General features: G+C 42.5%; 3 protein-coding genes across 19 annotated transcripts in view; 1 reads left to right on the forward strand and 2 right to left on the reverse strand.

Moving 5' to 3' along the window:
• The window catches only part of KIAA0586 (KIAA0586 ortholog), a 65,955-nt gene extending 65,525 nt beyond the window's left edge, over window positions 1-430 (reverse strand). Inside the window, exon 1 of the mRNA XM_042864660.1 lies at window positions 295-430. The gene's annotated coding sequence lies outside the window, so the exon portion shown is untranslated. The remainder of the gene's footprint in view (window positions 1-294) is intronic.
• Window positions 2-5,815, forward strand: TIMM9 (translocase of inner mitochondrial membrane 9). Of its 4 annotated transcripts, none has more exons than XM_042864748.1 (4): window positions 2-129; window positions 2,885-2,973; window positions 3,297-3,392; window positions 5,301-5,815. In XM_042864748.1, the coding sequence occupies exons 2-4, from the start codon at window positions 2,935-2,937 to the stop codon at window positions 5,433-5,435; spliced, it is 270 nt and encodes an 89-aa protein (XP_042720682.1). In that variant the 5' UTR covers window positions 2-129; window positions 2,885-2,934; the 3' UTR covers window positions 5,436-5,815. The 4 variants fall into 4 exon arrangements, with proteins under 4 accessions (XP_042720682.1, XP_042720689.1, XP_042720674.1 ...); XM_042864755.1 differs by having other exon boundaries at window positions 2,905-2,973; XM_042864740.1 differs by having other exon boundaries at window positions 2,910-2,973.
• The window catches only part of ARID4A (AT-rich interaction domain 4A), a 53,122-nt gene continuing 34,252 nt past the window's right edge, over window positions 3,252-22,121 (reverse strand). Inside the window, exons 17-30 of one of the 14 annotated variants that reach the window (XR_006177679.1) lie at window positions 20,846-21,043; window positions 19,804-19,888; window positions 19,432-19,627; window positions 19,159-19,221; window positions 17,228-18,352; window positions 16,929-17,033; window positions 16,041-16,256; window positions 14,772-14,918; window positions 12,621-13,972; window positions 11,563-11,723; window positions 11,184-11,303; window positions 8,651-10,797; window positions 5,226-5,332; window positions 3,253-5,088 (exon numbers count right to left, since the gene is read on the reverse strand). Coding sequence is in view for 1 of the 14 variants with exons in the window: in XM_042864708.1 (XP_042720642.1) it covers window positions 13,869-13,972; window positions 14,772-14,918; window positions 16,041-16,256; window positions 16,929-17,033; window positions 17,228-18,352; window positions 19,159-19,221; window positions 19,432-19,627; window positions 19,804-19,888; window positions 20,846-21,043 (2,239 nt within the window). In the remaining 13 variants the exon portion in view is untranslated. Of the gene's footprint in view, window positions 5,089-5,225; window positions 6,605-8,650; window positions 11,304-11,562; window positions 11,724-12,223; window positions 13,973-14,771; window positions 14,919-16,040; window positions 16,257-16,928; window positions 17,034-17,227; window positions 18,353-19,158; window positions 19,222-19,431; window positions 19,628-19,803; window positions 19,889-20,845; window positions 21,044-22,121 lie in introns of those variants that run through there. The other 13 variants (XR_006177675.1, XR_006177682.1, XR_006177676.1 and 10 more) reach the window with 13 other exon arrangements.

Genomic DNA, 22,121 nt, shown 5'->3' on the forward strand with positions numbered 1-22,121 from the left:
CGCCCACGAGGTAAAGCTATCGGTGAGCCCGCTGCGCTCCCTGATTCGCCGCGGGGCTTTTTGTCGAATCGGCGGGCCGATAGCCGAGTCTCTCCTTCCCCCCGCGCGGCCCGGACTCGTGGTGGTGCGGTGAGTGCGCGCGCGGGCGGCGGGAAGGCGCGGAGCGGGAGCTGCGAGGAGTCGCGTTCCTCAGCGGCGGGGAAGGGCCGCGTCCTCGGGCCGCGCGGGCAGGGGGTGCGAGGTGCCCTTGAAAGGGAGAGCTGAGGGATGTGGGAGAAGAGCGAGGAGCTTTACCTTAGCGCGGGCGCGGAGCGCTCGGAACCGCAGGCATCGGGCAGGCCTGGCGCGACTGAAACGGCAGGCCGCGCGTGGAGGAGCGCTTCTTGTCTGTTGGATGGCATTCCCGTGCGGGCGGTCCGGGAGGCCCCGTCAGGGCGCCTCGCTGCCTCCTGCATTGCACAATGCCGCCGCTAGGGGGCAGAGCTGCGCCGCCACAGACAGCGAAGGAACGAGTTCCGCGAGAGGGCTGGGCGGGAAGAGGGAAACAGAGCTTGTTTTGTTTCCATGGGAAAGGATGCTGTTGAGTCAAGATTAGGGAATCACTGCTGACCTGTTGCTGCGAGGAGACCTCGTTGAGGCCTTGCGGTACTTACGGAGAGCTTTAAGCAGGAGGGAAACCAACTTTTTACGTCTGACAATAACAGAAGGAGGGGGAGTGGTTTTAAACCAAAAGAGGGGAGATTCAGATTAGGTGTCAGGGGGAAACTCATCATTCAGAGGCCCTGGCACTGCTGCACAGAGCTGCGGGTGCTCCATCCTTGCAGGTGCCCAAGGCCATGGATGGGCTCCGTGCAGCCTGAGCTGGTGCCCCATGTAGTGGCTGGTAACCCTGCCTGTCCCATTAATCCTGCTCCGGTCACATTATCTTTGAGATCCCTTCTGACCCAAGCCATTGTATGGTTCTTGAGCCCCCTGCTTTTGCTCAGTTTTCTTTTCAAAAGAACATCTCTCTGGTATGTAACAACTCACCTGGAGGAGCACCAGGGCTCTTTGAGATGGGATCTCCCAGCTACTGCTGCTTTCCTCATGATCCACATGATTTCAAGTGTGGCTTTGCAGTCACCAATGGTCCTTGACCACGCACCAAGATGTGCACTAAAGCCATATAATTTCACTGCCTGCGCTGCACAAAGTAGCTGCAGAGGGACTGGTGCTTCAGACATGTAAAATAAGATGGTGCCATTAGGTTGTTTTAAGTCAGAGCTGCTTCCCAAGTGCAAGTGTACAGGCGTTGTGGAGCTGCAACTCAGTTGGGCATAATCTTAAGCTTGCCAAACAAGTGACAGAAGAGGAAAACTTCAGGTTTGTTGTAAGCAAACACAGTGAAGCAATACTGAGTGTGAGAAAGGCACAGGGAGGGTCTGGAGCTGTTAACTTTCGGTGCATGGGAGAGGACAAAAGTCTTTTCTGTACCTTGTGGGCTCGGGCTGTCTGTTTAATCATCAACATAAAGTGGATTGGCAGCATTCTCACTGTTTTTTTCTCTTGTAACAGACAGAGAAATGGGAGAGTAGAACTGCCCTCATTTCAGCAGTTCTCCCAGATGACATTTGTGTCCACTTCTCTTAAAACAAGTGAGAGGTTACAATAACCTCAGCAATGCTTTGCTTCTCAGTAATCATATCTCGTAGGTTCTCTTTAAAACAGAGTAATCCATTGCCTCGTGAGGCCTTCTTGGTCACGGGGATGGAGATCTTAAACCCAAGAACCACACGTGCTCCTTATCTCCAGTCCCTCAATTCTATCGCTACACACATAGCAATGAAGTGTAACTTTAAGAGGCAGATATTACCCTTGTTCCACTACTGGGAGGAGGAGGGTGGCTGCATGCTTGCAGGAGCTCCGCAGTGCTATTTTAATTGCTTCTTTCTCTTGTAGAAATAACTCACTTTGTTCTTGTTCACAGTAATTAGCAGTTGCACTCGCTAGAGGGCTGAAGGAGCTTTCTTCACAAAGTCATTATAGTTTGGCACTGATTTTTCTTCCACTCATTACTGTGAATAAAACTGAAGGATCATCTTCTCTTCGAGGTGTAACATTAACTGACATTACCGTGGGTGATAGGCCTTGGGTAATATGTCAAGCATGGGAAAGGAGGCCATGCTTTCACTGTTCTTGAAGGCTGCCTAGAGGTGCACTTTCAAGCTTTAACTTGTTTATGGTGTTAGATGAGGAATGCGAGCCACCCTTAAGGATGCTTGCTTAAATTCTTGGATCCCTGGCTGCTCGTTCTTCCCTTTTCATTTGTCTGTTTTTCTTTCTTTAAGGCTGCCCTCAATTTGTTACCATTTCTTGAATTTCACATGCTACATTCAGTGACCAGAACGCTGGCGCTAGTTGAAGTGTTTGGTGAGAATGCAGCTGCCCTGAATCCATTCATCCATTTCTGATCCATGCTAGTTCATTCAGAGTTGGCACTGGTTTATATTTGTTTGCCTTACAGTTCTTTCTGCAAATGACAGCTCAAGTCACTGAATTAGAAGGCTAGATAACGTTCCTGCTTGCTTCTCCTCCACTCCAGTTGTACTTCATGTATTTGAAAGCCTTTATAAACATTCCACACCTTTCTCCACCCTCCCATGTAGTCATTTCAGCTGTTCCAAATGTATAAAGTGTTAAAAGGACAGCAGTTAGCAGGTAGATCTGGAAAGAACTCAACATCTGGAACTATCCTGGATATTCTTTTAGCTGAATACAAGTCAGAAAACTTTATGTGGGTGGCTTGAAAGTTTGCTGACACCATTGCATTTAAGTACACTTAGGGAACATGTACAGCTTGGCTCTCTTCAAAAATGTTGTGGTGTGTGTATGGTTTCTTGTGCAGAACTCAACTTTTATCTTCAGAACAGGTGGCAGAATCACAGAGAGCAGAATATGGCTGGACAAATATCAGAAACTGATCAGATCAAGCAGGTGAGTGCTGTGTTCTTGAGTGGTGCATCTGTCACATAGAGCAAAAGGCACAGGGCATGGGGCAGGAGGAAAACCTCTCTATGTTGTCCTCTGGGATGAGATTAATTCTCTGTCAAGCAACACTCACACCTGTCCCATACAGCACTGGGCCTATTTAAGCACTAACAGCATTTGGTGCTGAATCTGCTGCTGGAAGTAAGTTGTTTCTGATGAGTTGTCCTTTGAATGTCACCATCACCAAGCAGCTCATGGAGCTGTGCATAAGGAAAAAAATGAATGGAGACAGAGATATTTTTTAATGGTGTTTTCAATTTTTAATGCAGTTCAAGGAGTTCCTGGGAACATATAATAAAATTACAGAAAATTGCTTCATGGATTGTATAAGGGATTTCACCACCAGAGAAGTTAAACCAGAAGAGGTATGTAAATGTTTCCTATGCTTTTAATTACCTTTAGGCAGAATTTCTGTTTAATACTCAAATTTCAGAAGTGATTTGGACAGTTTGCATCTTCCAGTTAGCTGAAAAGCTCATCAGCTGTCTTTGGAGGAGTGGAAGTGTTCTGGCATGCAGTGAGCAGGGAGGTGTGCTGGTGGAAATCTATTGCCCCCACAGCTCTGGCTGCTCAGTCCAGTTGCCTGCAGTGCAGGGAGCTCCATCACGTACCCATCTGCCAGAAGAAAAGGCTCTGGCTCACACGAGTTGCATGTTGTCCTTGGCCTTTTGTTGCTTGCTGGGAGGCTTCAGACTGGTATAATTAATATAATTGGTTAAAAGTCTAATAGCTTTACTTAACTCCAGCTTTCCTGCTACCAGGAAAAAAAAACACCCAAAAACCACCTAAACCACACACAAAGATTTAAACCTGCGTTGTGTTTGAGCATTTGCTGCCTCCTTAGAGTTTAACAGCTGTCCCTCAGTGCAGGCAGAAATCATCTCTCCGTTCAGCTTTTGTTTTGCTGCGCTAAACCAAGCTCTCCTGGCTTCCCAAGACAGATCATTTGTTCCCATGAAAATTCTCTGCATTTGCTTTGTTGGAAACGTTCTCGAATGCAGGTGTCAGAATTACTCTGGATAAGGTTTTGCCATTGTCTTTCACCAGCTCATTTTAGCTGCTCGAGCTACGCTGGATGCTTTTCCTGCAAAGCACCTGGCTGTGGCCCTCGTGGATGTGGAATATTGGTCTGAGTGGATGACTGGTCTGCTCTGATCCTAATTTCCTATTTAAAGTCATACTTTAAGAATTAAGATAAATGCCTTTGTGGATCTTGGAGATTCTGCATTTGTAAAAGCAGCTGCTGCCCTCGTTCCATACTGCACTCTTCACTACAAGTCTAGGCTTCCCCAGGCAGGGCATCACAGACACCACACCCTCTGGGAGATGTGGCTTGGGGTGCTTCTAGAATCCAACAGCATTTGTTTCCTAGTCAGACTTAACTCCTGCTGAACAGGTTTTACTGTAACTGATGCCAGGTCAGGGAGAGAGAAAGTAGAATGGAGAAAATGTACAGTTGCAGGTTATCTTGTTTTTCTTCCATCATCTCTGCTTTCCACATCCCTTTATACTGAGCAGCATTAAAGCAGTTTCTGGTTTTCTGGTAATCATGCAAGGTGCTCATCTTTTGTATTTAAGTGTGATGACTTCTACAGTGACTGAAAGGTTTGGAACTGAATATCTGACTGTAGAACTGTAACTCAGAAATAGATCCCATGGCTTTTTCTCTACAATTATTGAAAGAGAAAATAAAATGCCCTCACTTGAAAACACGACAGCAGCTGTGGAACAGGCCCTGGTGTTTGTCCCCTATCCAGCAAGCTGTCTGGTAGCACTTCAGGGGCTGTCCTGTGAAGGTGAACCAGGCTGCTAGAGCTAATAGGAACAAGGTCAAAAAAAGATTAACCTGAGCTACCACACAGTAGAGCAGATCTGGCTGTCAAAAATTAGTGTTTGCAAACCAGGATTCAGAAAGAGAGGAGGGAAACAACACAAAAACAACCTTTCTTAGGTTTAGTACTCACTGCAAAATAAAATCCTTTGTGTACTTCCACTTCACAAGAGCAATCCAAGGGATGAAGTGTTAACATCTCCTGGCTCCAAGACGTTTTTCATGAAGGCCTTTTTATGAGAATAAAATTAAAAGACATTTCAAGCATTCCTCAAAAAACTAAGCTTCCCATTTTCTACTGCACAGAGAGGCTGAACAGTTAGGTCTGAACACAGACCATGAGATGTAGTCAGTTCATATTATATACCTGACTATTTCACTTGGGATTCTGCTGAGGAGGGCGTCTCCATCACTCTCTGAAGCTGTTTTCCTCTTCCTCCAGATAACTTGCTCAGAACACTGCCTACAGAAGTACTTGAAAATGACACAGAGGATCTCCATGAGATTTCAGGAGTATCACATTCAGCAGAACGAAGCTCTGGCAGCGAAAGCAGGACTGCTGAGCCAACCTCGTTAGACAAGAGCACTCTGTTCAGACTTCACGAGCAGTGCCAGTGTTCACTGGGCAAGAACACATTTTGGATTTCCTACTGTCAAGGTGCATGTCCAGCAACTCCAGAGATTGCTGTAGGTGTGTTTGGAAACTGGAAGCCGTGGAGGGCAATGCAAAGAGTTGGAGAGTGCTGTCTGACAACAGAGTCTCTTGCTGAGGTCTTTTCCATTCTGCAGTGGAATAAAGCAATTTTTTTTTCAGGGCCCACAGACTACTATGTTTCAATTTCAAGAGGATGGGAAAGTTATACTTTTTCTTCTGTCAGGACTGATTCAGAGGCAAAAGAAGTGTAATATGGAAATACATTTTTTTAATTTAATTCAAGTAAAGTAAATGGAACCATACAGTTGTATGTATGTTTTTTCCAAAGATCATTTGGGACACTTTGAGAGCCATGTTTTGGTTGCAGTTTCATTCCTCATCATCCTCCTATGGACTCTTGTTCATTCTTTGCTGCTTGGTAGATAACTAATTAATGGATTGGTTTTAGCAGGTAGGGATTTGTGAATGTTTTACATCTCTCAACTTGGGAAGAACTTTTGTTTCGTTGCCAGCTGCTCTCTTAGAGCCTTAAGATCATTCTGAGTGCCCTGGAGTGCTGACTGCAGCCTGTTAGAGCATCAAGCTAAGAGCTACTGTAAGCAGCAGTCATTTGCTGTAACTAATGAGTTCAGGTAGGCAGGGTTGCCTGCCAGCTTATCCCTAGGTTACGTTGGCCTTATGCTTCACCAGGTCATTCACAAGTGACAGTAACGTGTCATAGCAGCACCTTTGACAGAGGCAACGACTCTACGCTCCTTGTTTCCCTCTGGGGGACCCAGTGGTCCTCCAAAACTGGCATTGCTGCTGGCTGTAAGCACGATGTGCTCCAAGCACTGAGCTTGCTGGCAGGCTCCTCCTTTCTGTTGGCATTCACACAGTTCAGTGTGAATAGATGCGTACAAGGCGATGCCTTTTCATTTGCTGCTGACTGAGTGCAGAGCAAAGTCTGAGAAAACCGTTCTGATTATGTGCTGTTGGCTCAGGAATAAACACTGCTTCTTTTGAAAGGATCTTGATAGCTGAGATCCCACAGTCAGATTGCTAGTACAGCAGAATGACAACTTGCTATTTCATTACCCAATAGCTGTGTTCTGAAATACAGAATAGAGAAAAACACTGTGCACTTTCATCAGTAACCACTGTGATGCCCTGATAGCTAACAGGCACGTTTGACTTCAGTTCTTCCTAATAAAATACACTAACAAATGGAACTGGATGTCAGGATTACCATACAGATTTTGAAATATCAAGCAGCGAAGGCTGAAGCAGAACCTGGCAGCTGACATGAAATAGCAGTTGTTAGATAGAAAAGCAGCAATAAGGAGCAGAAGTGGCAGGGGGCCAGCCCACATGCTTTTTTGTTGTTGGCTTCCTTATAGCTTTTGATTTCCATTAGTGACAAAAGAAAAAAAAATAAAATCCTGTCCTTTGTTTTTCTTGTTTGCTCTCCTTTCCTACTGTTCAGCTACCCAGGGTGTGGAGCACAAGGCACTGACTGCAGCCAGTACTCCTGCCACTTCCACCTGGCACCGCTCTGCTTGCTGCTCTTTAAAGCTGCCCCAGCTCCCCACACAGATCCGTTTCTATGCATTTCAAAGGTGGAAGAAATAAATACGTTCTAACTTCTTGTTGACGTGTTTTGTAGTATCCACATCACTGCTTTTTCCTATGTCCCCCCATGCCTCGTTCCCTTGGAGATGGTTAAGAGCTAATTCTAAAATAGCAAAGGCTAAAAAAGAGCCCAAATAAGGCAGCAATGGCCTGGTTGGTGTTTTATTTTTTTTCCAAAGGAATAACACACTTGTAACATCCAGATTGTTTTCTACAGTTGAACCACAAATGTTCTTGACCATCAGAAGTATCCATATCAGATATTAAAGGCTTTACTTAGAAGCCTTTTTGTTAATGTTTAAAGACAATGTATCACTGAAATGCTCCTATTTTTCTATTGCATCTCAAGTATGCAAAGAGAACAGTCAGAAGAGCGACTGTAAGAGTTTAGGTGATGGGAGTGCAGGACATTCGTGTCCTTTGGGCCAAACTCCTTGAGGGTGGAGAGGATTAAAAAAACATTTTTTCCCTCACATTTTGGGGCTTGGGGGAGTAAGGAGATGTGTAAATATTTGTTAAAATGGGTTTATTGTACTAAAGGTTAGGCAAGTATTAGAGAGACTTAGTTAATAAATTACTTTCAGGTTCCCCCGTTTCCTTGGACTGCAGCTTTAAAGTCACCTCAACCCACTGTTATCAAGGGGGGAAAAAAAGTTGCCATCTTCTCCTATATTTCAATGCAGTATCTGTGCAGCCTGCCTGGAGCTGGGTTGGTGGGGCTGGGTGTGTGAATGGCCACATCTTAGAGGCAATGCTCACTGAAGCAGAGACAAGAACAGAGATCCTTCCTCTTTAGATAGGTGTCTGAACCAGAAGGCTACACTGCAGCTACTGGTCGGCACGTATCAAACAGGAAAGGTCAAACCAAAGCCTTGCTCTCAGGGATAAGAGCAAGGTCCAAATTTCTGTAAGTCCCACTGAGTGCTTGGGCTTGTAACTGGGCACAAAGGGCAAAGAAAAGGCTGAATGCCAGGAAATGGAGCATGGCTGTGACTTCAGTGCAAGGAGACACTCTGCACTCTAATACCTGAGCTCAGAAAGCTGGAACCGACTGCAGGTGGAAAGCAAGAGGAGTGCTGTGGGAAGCACCCTAACTGTACATAGGAAGGCAGCGTGCCTCCCTGCTGACATTTGTTTATGCAGTGTGAAGGGAGATTAGACAGATTTCAATTCATCAAAGCAGAAATCCAGTTCTGTATCTGATAGATCCTGCTCTTACTGGAGTGTAGAGGGAGGGAGCCTTGCCCCTCTTTCTGCCCAAGTTTGTGTTGCATGTGTGTGTGTGCCAGGGCTCCAGCAACACACCTGGAGCCACTGCTGCCTCATTTCAAGCCTCCTCAGCCCCAAGGTGCACTCCAAACCACCTTATCAGTGAGGAGTGGGGTGCTGGCTACCCATCCTGCCATGCTTTCACAGCAAGGCCCGCTTATCTCCGCAGAGAACAGAGCCTCTGAGCCCTGCAGGGCCTCCCTAGGGTGCTGTAGGCAACACATGAGGAAAATTATAGTAATAAACAAAATACTTACAGCTTTTTCTTGTCTTCAGGAGACGTGGGGTGGTGCCAGTTACACTTCAGGGTGGAGCAGGCAGCAGGAGGAGCTGGGATGAAGCACAGCCACCTGGTGATAAAGTGAAAAGGGAAAGGGTTAAAGAGTGAGCAGCGTGATGAACAATGGCTGTAAGACTGTGCACACGTGAACAAGTGGCTTGTTAAAAAGGATAAGTCACCCTTGCACAACACAAGCAATGTATTTCACATAAATGCCTTCTCTTGCTCCTTACGTAATCAGCAGAGCTGGCAGGATGGTGGCAAATTGGGTCAAGCTGTACCCAGATGAGGGATTAGCAACGAAGTGGTTTAGAAATAGCTGAAGAAACTGATGGGGCTGCATGGAAATACTGCTGGGTGACTGAAAACCTGGGAAATAGAGAGATAGAGCCAACACCATGTAATAACTGTCCAGAGCATGGCTCAATACAAGCAAATACACTGCTGCTAAATGTCCTGCAGGCTTGCACAGCTGCAATGGGCCTCTAGTGCTGATTCTCTATGCTGGCAAACTATGTTTTGCAGAGGAAGTAAGGTTCACAACGCTCCTGTGTTGTCATAGTGAGCTATAATGCTAAATGAAAGCCAAATGCCATAAAACTGAGACAGACGTATTTTCATCTTTGAAAGCTGTCAGTACAAGCCAACAGACAATACAAACCACGGGGAGCTGCAGACCTACAGCAGCACCAGCCAGCACAGCCCTGCTCTGAAACATGGGGAAACAGCAGGAGTAACTGCACACATCGGGCTGAGAGTTCAGAACAGGGAAGGTAGCGAAGCCAGAAAGGGTGAGCTATGGTTAACTGCTGCATGGCTGAGTGTCCTACCTTCTCTGTTTTCTTTAAATGGCAAAATTCATCATCAGGATGTGACTACTCAGAAAATCCACCACCAAAGTGCATTACAGTAGGTACATTTTGAGACCAGTTGCATTTAAAAAAGAAAAACTGAGTCTATATATTCCTCCAGAGCAGTGGATGAGAACAGTAAATCCTTGTGGAACTCATGGATTCCCCCCTTCTCCTCCAGAAACATCAACCCAAACCAAAACCAAACAAGCACAAATAATGGTCATCAGGTAGTCACTAATGAAGGTGAATGATTTTAAACTCTCCGGGGATGTGTTCGCAAACCATCCTACCTGGAGGAAGAGAACATGGCAGAATGACAGAATTGCTCAAAATCTGAGGGTGATAGCTTGCTAAGTGTGAGCTAATTATAAAAAGCCTTTTTTTCTAAGCCCTGACGTTACAGTCAGGCTCTGGCAGCACCCCATTGGTTCTGCTGCTCTGTCGTGTTCCTTCCATCTCCAGAGGTAGCCTTTATCCTGCAAACTGCAGCAAACAATAAAATCCAAGTACAGAGACCTAAAAATAACTGAGGTTTCAGTGCACAGTATTTGCAAAATGCAAAGGGCACTGTGAAATAAACAGCTCAACATACCTCTGTGAACAGTCCTTTTTTTGTTGCAGCTTGTAAATCACTCTTCCAGCTCACCTGTCAGCTTTGTTTCAAGTGATCAAACCAAACACGCTCTTAAGAAGAGCAGAACCACTTTTCTCAGACTTTCTGCTGTAAAAGAATTCCAGTAAATGCTGCTCAGAAACCCATTTGACCACCTCAGACAAGCAGAGAACATTTTTTTAACGGGGAAAAGAACATTTTATTGGAAGGATTTGACACCGACTTGTCAGGGTGAAATTCCATCTGGCTGACAAAGCCGTTTGCAGAAAGGAGGTGCCCTCAGCACTGAGCAGAGATGTGAGCTCAGAATCCATGGATCCTGCTTCCCTCCCCACCAAACCCATCGTGTGCAATTCTAGTAGCCATTCCCACAGATGAACCTGCTTCAAAAATTGCTGCCTGGATTCATCTGTCACTGTGTATCTAAATTAATTTACAATCTGAGAGCAGCTTGCACAGAATAACACACAGTGAAGAGCTGATTGCACTTTTTCCTCTCTACCATCCCATAGCTTTAAGGTCTGTGCTGCTCCATGTGAAAGTCAAACACAGTGCTTCAGGAAGATGCAACTTACCTGCTCTTGTTGTGCTTTTAATTATTACTGTAATCCTATTTAAATTCTGTTGAAATAATGCTTTATTATTGTCCCAACATCTCTGAAAGACAGAAGTACTGATTAAGAGGTTTCTCAGATGCGAGGAGGAATCAGAAATGAGCAGATTAAACCATGTGTTGCTTAATTTACACCTTAGAAAAAACAAAAAGTCATCAGTACACACATAGCTGATACACATGTTCACAAAAAGCAACTGTAAGTTAAAAGAAGTAAGGATACAAACATTTTCTTACTGTCTGTCCTTGCATGCAAGTTTTACGTTGCTTTCTAGTGTTCAGATTAGCTGCTAATACACAACCTGAAGTAATCTGCCAGCTTTCTTATCAACAGTAGGTGGCAGGGGAGGGTCTGAATTTTCCTAGAGCCCAGCTCTTTCTAACAGTTCTAAGAGTATTTGATTCCATCATCCTCTGCAGTTTATTTCACCTTGCCAACTAAGCTGGAAGTCGTGCTTCTCATCTTGACACAACCTGGAGATCAGGAGGCAGGAGAACAGGGAGGTCTGCCAAGAGGGTGCTTTGGTTTTCATTGCTCCTGCAAACGTCTCTTAAAACAAAAATAAAAAAAATCCCAATTCAATACATTCATAATTGAAGGCGCTGAAAAGGCACTCTGGAGTTTGCTTTATGGCAACAACACAGAAATGAGGGGATTGTGAAGTTAGAAATAAAAGACCTTGGAGAGTGTTTTGTCGATTTCAATTTTAGAGCAGCGTAGTTCCACATTATATAATACTCTTTTCACTACAGTTTCTACAGGCATTTAAAAATATTCCTTGAAACATCCACTGAATAATCTCAGCTACCTGCTGTCCTTCTTGCCAGAGACAGAAGCAGGAAGGCAGTGACGTGCTCCAGGCTTGGCAGAAAGTCATCCACCTCTCCTGGCTGTGCAGCTCTCTGCTGGGACAGTCACAGAATTCAGGGCTCTGAGGAGCTCTGGGCTGACGTGAGCAGGTAAACATTCCTAAGAGATAAGGAGAAGCTGTAAGTGAACCTCTGTGCTGAAATACAGACAGTTGAGAGCCCATCCATGGCCTTACACATGCTGAGTGTGTGCACGTCTGCTGGAGACATCAAGCAATCTGTAGGCAGACGTTAGAGACCTGTGTAAAGTAAGAACTGATCGTATTGGAATAGAAAAATTATTTCTAATAGCAGTCGTGGGAGATGAGCTGAGGAACTGTGACCCACGTGATTTCCTTTGAAATCAGTATTGCTTTTTATTCACAGCTACGTAAGAGTAACAGTAAATCAGCTCAGGAAAAAGGTCTTCACAACCATTCAGGCAGATTGATCGTCCTGTTTAGGTAAGCCCAGGCATTTACAAGAACAATCATTTCAATAAAAATAGAATGTAAAGCCTATGTTTAAAACACGGCCTTTATTAATGCTGTCTACTGAGCTCCATAATTATCTTACATTGAAATAGTTCTGCTTTGCTTAAGAAAAGACAGAAAAAGTGCATTTACAAGAGTACTTTTTCTTTAATTTTCTGCAAAAATGGAAGGAATTGGAATCACAAGTTGACAAATGTTGTAAAATGAGATTTCAAGAAACATTGATTTTAGTAATGCTACTCCATCACTAGTGTTTCCTTCTGACTTCCTGCTGTGTGAACCAGAATATCCCGATATACAGTCTAGAGCATCTATGTTATTAGTCTACAGCATATTAAACACAGAAAAAGGGGCCAAGAACCCCTTCCAATGTACAAACATGAATAAAAAAATTGATAAAAAAATCGCTTTTATACATAATGTATATGCAAACTGCTTTAAATACATGGTTTTGGAAGAGTTATTTACAAACTGTATCTGTCTGTGGGACAATCCACAGACAAAAGCATACAAAGTTGCTTTACCTTATGGTTGCATCTCAACTTTGGGAGATAGAAATTCATTCGGCAGCATAGCAAACATAAGAACTCGCGACAAAGTATCTTAAGGGCAACCCAACTGATTCTGTTCCTCCAAACAAGGTGAGTAGGACTGCCAAAGTTTTCCAACCAAAGTCAGAGTTGAATCCAGATGCCCGCTTCCACATCTGCGTGGTGGAGGACACAGAGCCGGACCCATTTCAATGCAGGCACGGGTAAATCCTCCTGTGAGAGCCAGAACTGACAGCTGTGTTTTATTGAAAGAGTGAACTAACCTAGTTTGGTTGCTTGCTTTTTTTTTTTTTTCTTTTTTTTTTTTTCCAATTTTATTAATATTTTAAAAAATACATAAAAATACAACATCCAATGTCTGAATAAATATATTTAACAAGTTGCAAGATACCTTATTTTACACAAAAATTTCAGCTTTAGAAATCTTGTTAAATAACTTCATTGTTGTTATATATTCATTTTTCGTCTTTTTGTAACAAAATAAAAACTCTGAAATTACATAGAAAAAAGACAAAATATTTTTGTCAAGGGATAAGATAGTCCACTGAAAACCTATTCACAATTCCACTGTAAACATTAATAAACATTAAAATATTTGCATAATTGTGTGCTCAAAAATCCTATAAAAAGTGGAAGACTTATTACAACTGTAGTTTTCAGTCAACTACACTTCCTTTCACAATTTATTTTGTCCCATTTACACCTTTAAAACTGGGCACATTGCTGAACACGTACTTTGGCAGTTCTGTATAGCAAGTGCTTCCACAAAGAGGAACTACTCACCGAGTTACCACGGCTCGGTGAAAGTGCAGCAGTTACTCAGTTCATTTGGATAATACTCTGATGTCTCTACCTGGTGCACTTGCTTCTCTAAGGTTACCCGAGAACACCTGAATGCTTCATTGGACATAACTTTTCAAATTTGATAAGTGCCCTTGCTCTGCATTAACAAAAACAAAACAGAAACAAACACGATGACAAGCATGTCACGTTGTGCCTACAAACCTTCAATGAGCTTAATTTCTCCGAACGGTAACTTAAAAACAGAACAAAACAACAACAACAAAAGAGAGGGAAGGAGGGGAGAACAGATACAGTCCAGCAGTGGAAGTGTGTACAGGATATACTTGGCAATGTCAAACCAGTCGAGTGCTTTCTGTGGCTGAATGTCAGGATTGAAGTCCATGGCAGCAAGCTGCTGGCAAGGCAGAGCAACGTGTATCACCTGCATTCTACAGCAAGCACGTTTTGTGGAGGGGAGGACGACGATGGACTCATTCCAGTGTCTGATGAAGCAGATGACATGGATGCTCCTGCATGAGACACTGAAGACAGAGAACATGTCAGCATCGGATGACGAAAGCACAAGTGAGAATGAAGGTGCCTATACTTAATACATATTAAAAAGACCTCGGAGATTTGGCATACTGCAGAAACAGGTGTGAACTTCTGGCAGCTCTTTCCGTTGTTATACTCACATAAACTCAATGAGTGACCTTATCCTTCCTGCATCACACACCAACTGCAACAATCCATTAGATGGTTTACTATGCTGACTCAAAACACAGAATCACAGAATGGCTTGGGTTGGAAGGGAGCTCAAGGATCATAAAGCTGCAGCCCCCTGCCGCACGCAGGGCCACCAACCTCCTCATCTCACAGCAGCCCAGGCTGCCCAGGGCCCCATCCAACCTGGTCTTGAACACCTCCAGGGATGGACGGGGCATCACAGCCTCTCTGGGCAGCTGTTCCAGCACCTCACCACTCTCATAGCAAATAACTTCCCCCTGACTTCCAACCTCAATCTTCCCTTCTTAATCCTCATGATTTCCCTAGAAATTCCACATTTCCAAAGGACAATTATAATACAGTCAGTAAATGTTTTTGCTAGGTTCACATTCTGGAAAGTCAAAGATACACTTTCTAAACATGTACATATACGAAAGACAACAGATACCACTTTTTCTCCCCCAGAATGCTGTCCAATAATTGCTTCAGGTTCTGTATTCTCATGAAAAATGCTGACAATCTCAGGGGAAGCATACACAGAATCACACAGGATAATAGGGGCAGGACGGGACCTGTGGAGATCATTTAAGTCCATAAAGCAAAACTGAATGTTACCTTCTCTGTCTTTCTTTTTTAATCGCTTTCTTCTCCTGTCTATGGTGGCCACTTCTGACTTCAGAGACATGTAGTACTTTCGGATTTCCTGTAGCTTTTCTTGTAAGAAGGAGATCCTTTCAGTGCTGCTCATGTTGTCCAGTTCATCTTAAAAGTAGGAAGAAAAAGGAGGTGATGAAGAAACGAACGCAACTCTTCGAGTATACAAGATGGAGCACTAAAGACAACACTTGCTTCTCTCAACTACACCAAAAAGGCACATGCCTAATTTAGAATAACAAAACTCACACAATTTTCTTTTTAGAAGGAATTTTCTTGCAAATTCCCCCCAATCCAAGGCCCTTAAAGCAGGCAAATAACACAAGTAAGAATCATGCTGCCCATGAGGAGAGGTTACACTGCAGATATTCCACTCTTCCTGCTAGATGCACTCTTTAAACAAGACATCCTTCTTTACACAGTAACACATCAGGGAGAGGAGGGAGGTATCTAACACTCAAACTCTCCTTATCAATTTTAATTTTAAGCTATATTTATAATGAAAAACCAAGATAAGATACAGCAAATAGTTGTTTAGCATCCTAGTTTCTAATCCCCACCTCTTCAATCACAGCCTTGATTTTAGCAGTCTCAATTCCTGAACTGCAATTTAATACTTTGACCACTCCACCAAAACCTCAGTTTTTGGTTACATTCATTTTTTTGAGGAGCATAGGAGAGTTGGGATTCCAGTGGACAGAGGCTTCATAATTCCAAATTTACTGAAAGATGGCCAAAAATTATCTGGGATCAAGTGAACAGGGAAACATGGGACGGGGTATCAGAATCCTAGAATGGCCTGGGTTGCAAAGGAGCACAGTGCTCATCCAGCTCCAAGCCCCTGCTGTGTGCAGGTCACCAACCAGCAGCCCAGGCTGCCCAGAGCCACATCCAGCCTGGCCTTGAATGCCTGCAGGGATGGGGCATCCACAGCCTCCTTGGGCAACCTGTGCCAGTGCCTCACCACCCTCTGGCTGAAAAACCTCCTCCTCATATCCAACCTAAACCTCCCCTGCCTCAGTGAAATGGGAAAAAAGGATAATTTTGAATTTATAATTATTTTAAATGAAACAGGAGTGAACATAACTGTGAAACTTAAGGATTAATTCCAAAAGCTCTGCTGAAACGTTTCTAAAATACAGAAGGCGCAATGCCTCAAGAAAGTTTGTCTTTCACAATTTTGGTTGATATTGAAAAAAAAAAACCAACAAAAAAACCCAACAATCTTACTGAGCTGAAAACTCCACTTGTATACTCTAGGTGAAGAATTCTGGTGGTGGTGTTTTTCTCTGTGTTTGTCCTTTTCTCCATCTTTGATGTGAGGTGAAATCACTCTTGCAGGTGATCGAGAAATCTTCTGTGGTTTTGATGAGTTTAAGTGTTTTACAGGAGTACATTTACTGGAACTGTCCAGGACAGGGAGGTCTTCACTGTCACTGCTTTGTCCTGCAGTAAGAGAAATGTATTTGAATTTCATGAAAATGATCAAGGTTTGAAAGCTGTAGCTGTAGTTAGAAAAATTATTAAGACAGACCAGTTGCTTCTTGCTCAGAAAATTCCAAAATGCACACTGGAAAAAACTGCATCAGATTCACTAGGTGCCTTTGGCTCCTATTTTGGGATTCTAATTGAAAACAGACACTGAACAGTTTCATTTAAAAAACAAAAAATAAGCAGGTAACACACAACTGTGTAGATATTCTACACTGCTTGTGTATTTACTAAATTGCTTTAAAAACCTGAAACACTTCTAAAACATGACTAACAGCACAGAAGCTTTAACGAGAAACAGAAAATCATAAGCTACACAATATGCAAATATTTTGGATTCCCACAATAATTACAATATTCCACATAACCAGTTAAGTATGCCTGAATATTCTACGTCAGATAATTACTATTTTAGCTTGATATTTTAAAACTTTAACAGTGCTCTTGTAGTGCCTAAATACACTGACTCATTCAATTCAGCCTCTTCAGTTTGGATCTAATCACCAAAAATGAGCTATGGGAACACAAGTCCTATCTAACAGAAATAACATGTCACAGTGAAACAGTGGGCCCTATGCATGTTTGTGTGACAGCATAACCTCCCCCTCATCTCCCTGAGGCATGTACCTGTTCCATTCTTTTCATTTTTGGCTGCAGCACTTGTTCGCTTTGGAGTACGCTTTTGTTTTTTTGCCAGCGTTCCACTATTGCTATCACTGGGCCTTTTTTGACCTACATGAGTTAGAGAAAAAAAAAAGAAAGCATCTCAAGTATTTCTGCCATTAGCCAGCACTTTTTATAAGCAAGAAAGACATTAAAAGCTAGAAGGCAAAGCAAAGTAGTAAGCTTTAGCAACGTAATACCAGACTTGAAGAAGTCCAGAAATCACTACAAACAGAGACTGACGCCTCCCAGGAAATGCTCACCCTTCTCTCCAACGTCTCTTTCTGGCACCACTATGCTACAATTGCTGGACGTAGTGCTGGCTTCAAATCCATTAGCAGACTCACTCTCACAGAGCCCTTCTTGAGATTCTTCTGCCACACTGTCCACTTCAATAGTCATGTCACTTTCGCTCTTGATGCTGCGGGACTCGTCTTGACTAAGTGTCAGAGGTGAGGCCACCGAGAAGCTCGACTGGACAGCAGCAGGTAAGGCAGCTGGATTTGAAGTACTGGGATCTGGCTTTTCCGATATCGTATCTTCACTACTGCTCTTCTCCTTTTCGTCCAAGTCATCCAAGTCCACTTCATGACAGAGCAAAGTTTCAGGACCAATGTGAGGCATTGTGTCATCCTCATCTTTCAAGGGAACGTTATCATTCTCTTCAGACGGTCGCTGAAAGTTCTCGCTCCTCAGCTCTTCCCCATGCTGCACAGATTCTGCCACGAGGGATGGCATTTCTTCATTTTCAGTTCTGAGTGACCCTTCAGCATTCAGCCCTCTACATTCCTCTGCCCCAGTACATTCATTGGTCCTCTCTTCAGATACAATATTTGGGACTTCCATCTCACTCTCTCGTCGACTTCTTTTCTCAGGTGAAGCCTGCTCCAAAATCTTCCTTTTCAAAAGCTTCTTATCTTTTGTGGAAGGCTCTGTTTCAGTTTCAGTAGTACTGGAGAACTCTTTGCAGTCCAAGGAAGACATGTCTAATCTTTCATTTTCTGTAAGAGACTCATTAGCCACCTCTTCTTGACTTCCTGGAGAAACCTTTGCATTCTCTAAGCAGAGATCTTTTGTCTTGCTCCTTCTCCCTTTTCCTTTAGGTGATTTTTCAGCTTCCCTCTTGACTTCTTCCGTTTGCTCTGTTTTATTCCCAAAAATCTGCACTATTTGTTCACTTTCTTCGACTTCCAGTTTCAGGATTTCTAATGGCTGCACTTGAGTCCTGTCATTTTCTCTCAGTGCGTGAGGAATCTTTGGGCTTTCCTCGTCTAGCTTCTCATCATTTTGTTTTTCATTCTTTTCCAGTTCTGAAGTTTCTGGAGAAAACTCCTCATTCATGTTCTTCTCAGATGATTCATCTGCCTCGCTGTCAGACGAAGCAGAGTCTGCAAAAATTTTAAAACAAAGAAATGAAGAAATGGAAGGGAAAAGCAGCCTAGGTCATTTAATACAGAACTATTACTTTTTTCAACTACAAACTCTTTTCCAGTAATCTATGCAATTAAAATCAATTTACAACAAGCAATCCCAAAAAACTACAAAAAATCCACTTACTACAGTTCTTATTGCAACCCCAAGCCCCTACTCAACAATAGTAGTGATGGCAGTATTATTGCCTAAATTATCCAGTATAACTGTATCACAGTTTCTAGTAGCAAAAATAATTGTACAGATTCCCACGTGGACACTGCTAAATTATTGTATGAATCACACACCACATAAAACTTCAGCATTATGATGTTACCAGAAGATTATTCAGGGACCCACACTAAAAAGAGGCGGCGATTTCACTTCAGTTCTGATTTGCAGAGGCTTAGAAATACCAGAAATATCACTGTCATTTGTATATAATTAACTTCTTTACTGGATGATGTAGTACTGAGGCTGAGGACTTAACTTCCATTATAAACACTATTATTATTCCACTAGGTCTGCTCAGGATTAAGACTGAAAGGCTCTGGCTAAAGAATATGGGATGACTTGCACTGTCACTTCCATGCCATGGCTCTCCTGTGAGCAAATTGTGTTCTCCAGCAGTTTCAATTCACCTGCTTCCTCAATAAAAATTCACAGGCAGGTTAAAAATAATAATAATAATAATAATAAAAAATAATAATTTTAAAATTTCTTTTCAAAAAAGGTACTAAAAAAAAAAACCCTCAAAAACATACACAGGACTGAGATCACTCACCGTTTGATCCTCTATCAGAATCAAACATTCCTGAGCTACGTCTTGTCTGCCTGCGAGGTGTTGCTAAAATCAAAATTGAAAATATTAATTTTCACAGAGTCAAATCTGCACCAGAAATGTGTTTTTGTCATATTGCTTTGTACACTGACTGGTTAAGCAGGATTTTAAAGCTTCTGAAAGCACTCTGTTCACTGAAGGTGTCGTGTCAATGCACTGCATTACGTCACTGTTTACATGCACTTCCATGCCAGAACGAGAGTGCACCAGATGTACCTTCTGTTCCATTTGGCAAAGGTGAGGAATCTGACAAGTTGTTCCGTGCACTTCTGGCTCCTGATTTACCTTCACTATTCGGTGTTTTGGATAAAGATGTGTTTGATGGAAGAGTAGATTTCAGAGGAGGTCGCCCACGCTTCGATTTTTGTTTCTCCTCATCTTTCTTCTCATCCTTTTCACTGTCTTCTTTATTCTGGGGGAGAAAATTAACATTTTATTATTAAGGTGTAAAATTCTTCTCCTTTTTCCCTGCACATTTATTAGAAAGCCAGAGCTTGGACTGAATCTTTTTTTTTCTTTTTTAAATAAGGAACACAGATAGTCATAAGTCTGGTACTACAAGAAACTTATTGAAATCATCTGTATTACTTTTGTTTTTTTCTTCTGTTTTCTCTTTGGTCCTCCTTTGTCCACAGGCCAGATAATGCGATCAGCTTTCACCCATTCATCATACCTACAAGCAAGTCACAACATATTAGATACAAGAAGGCTGTTTGCAACAGGATGTTTAGAAAATTACAGAAAACATTTCCAAAGAGAGGCAGCAAAGCAGAGCACAGATCTACACATGTATGGAGTATCTGGCATTAGGAAGATCAACTACATTGCTAATAAATTATTACATTAAGTTTCAAAAAAAATCTAGTAATTTTTTCTGAATTTCCATTAAACTGTCTGAAGGATACCGACCTCACAAACAAACTTCACATTGCCACTAAAAGGAATTTGCTCAATTTACTCAGAAATTCACAGACTTGGAACACCTGAAGTTATATACTTGAAAGGCTTTATTAAAAATAATTATAATAATAAATTAATTCTGTTATATTTTTGCTTATGTAATCACCATTTTCCAAACAACAACAAAACCTAGCAATTTCTACAGCTGTACTGAATATAAAGCATGGCTGCCAAGAGAAGAATCCGATCATTTTTTTTCTCTAGTTCCTTGCTGCTGGGCTCTCTCCTAACCTCCCCACGTGTAACAACCATTCTTGATAATCACAGGGAACACTGAATCCAAGAATAGATTCTGTTGCCAAAATCTCAGTGCCTGTATATCTTCTAATTGAAGGCATCTTCCCTATTACCAGTGCTTCTTTAAACTCAAGCCTGACGCTGGTGACACCAGCTGGCACAATAAATTACATGGATACTTCTGTGAGGAGAGAGGATTACACAGTGTAAGCAGGATGGAAACTTGGAAACATACAAGTGCATTCTGAGATTTTAATACTACAGCAACATGCCATGAACAAAATTACTACCACTGAAAAATGGAACAATCAGATAACACTACCATGCTGACAATTCCATTCCAGCCAAGCCACTGATTATCTTTCTCTTTTTTTTCTTAAAATCTTTTGGAAGTAACCATCATTTTAGAAATCAAGACATGCTATCTCCTCACCTTACATTCCAACCATAGTAATGCACTAAATATAAAACCTCTCCATCATCAGTCTCAGTGCTTTTAATGCTGGCTTCATAAATTTTCTGTGTCTTTCCACGTCCATATTTTACTTTCACTTTGGTTCCAGTCAGGCAAGGTTCTGTATCCTCCTCATCCTCTTCACCTTCTGATTCTCCTTTGTTCTCAATCTCCTCCCTGCAATAAAATGTATTTTAAATACCCACTAATTAGTGACAAAGTTTTAACATTTAATTAGCACAGCCAAGCTGCTACCAAAGAAAGAAAACTGCAACAAAAATGCTCATTCTCTGCATCACGCCCTGCCTCCAAAGCCAGCCTGAACACAACTCTGCAGGCTGAGGACTTTAAAGAAAATTCAGATAACTCAGAAAGAGGAATCAATCAACGCAGTGTTTGGCTTCTAAGATAGGAAAAACTAACTTCAGTTTTTAAAATATAATTGCTTTTGACACACTACTGTAAAAAATAGTCTCTTCCTCCTACGCTGCTTAATAGCCTGAAGTTTATTAACAGCATATGGAGTTTGAAGGACAGCGATCCTGTTGCAGATATTAACACCATTCCAATGGAACAAATATTGACTACCACAGTTTTAACCAAGATCAGAAGTGTCTACACAGCTCTTCTGTCTATACCTACATATTGTTAGCAATATCCAACCTTGGAACACAATACCTAAACGTAGTTCCTACAATCATAACCTGTTGCTAGGGTGAACTTAGAGCGATGTTAAACCACAAGAATAGTCAGCAGTGGAGGAAATCCTGAAAGACTACAAGTTTACTTTGAATAAAATGTATTCACCAGGGACAGATGAACTATTCTGTTGTGGCAAACAGAATAAAAATGAAGATGATGAGCACCACCTGCATTACTCAAAATATCTTTGATGCCCTACTCACTTGATATGACTGCAACCTGCCACACACCCACTGCACCCCCTTTTTGCATACTTTTTTGCATACAGGATTTCTCTCTGGGCTGCACAGTGAAGCTTTCTTTAAAATAACTGTGTGTTGCTCCTGCTCCTCAAACCTCCTTAGAGGAAAACAAGAAATAACCCCACCAGGCTTAATTCAGTATCAGCTGCGTCCCACACAATTCAGCCACACGGACAAGAAAAACAAGGCAGGCAGGCCAGCTTAAACAACTCAGATAATGCCCTCAACCACTCTGACAACAATGTGAGACACCTGGTGACAGCTTGCTTCTGATCAAGCCCACTTACACTTGCCAAACTTTGTTTCTGGAC

Source organism: Lagopus leucura, unplaced genomic scaffold (genome assembly GCF_019238085.1).
Source record: "Lagopus leucura isolate 7727_CA_CO unplaced genomic scaffold, USGS_WTPT01 Super-Scaffold_1, whole genome shotgun sequence".
In the NCBI taxonomy this organism is placed as follows: domain Eukaryota; kingdom Metazoa; phylum Chordata; class Aves; order Galliformes; family Phasianidae; genus Lagopus; species Lagopus leucura.

Excerpts from the sequence above, each read along its gene's own strand:
- TIMM9 (XM_042864732.1), top strand. The coding sequence starts at position 2,869 with ATGGTTTCTTGTGCAGAACTCAACTTTTATCTTCAGAACAGGTGGCAG. Across the intron at positions 2,974-3,296 it reads AAACTGATCAGATCAAGCAG|TTCAAGGAGTTCCTGGGAAC; the intron begins GTGAGTGCTGTG and ends TTTTTAATGCAG. Across the intron at positions 3,393-5,300 it reads GAGAAGTTAAACCAGAAGAG|ATAACTTGCTCAGAACACTG; the intron begins GTATGTAAATGT and ends CTCTTCCTCCAG.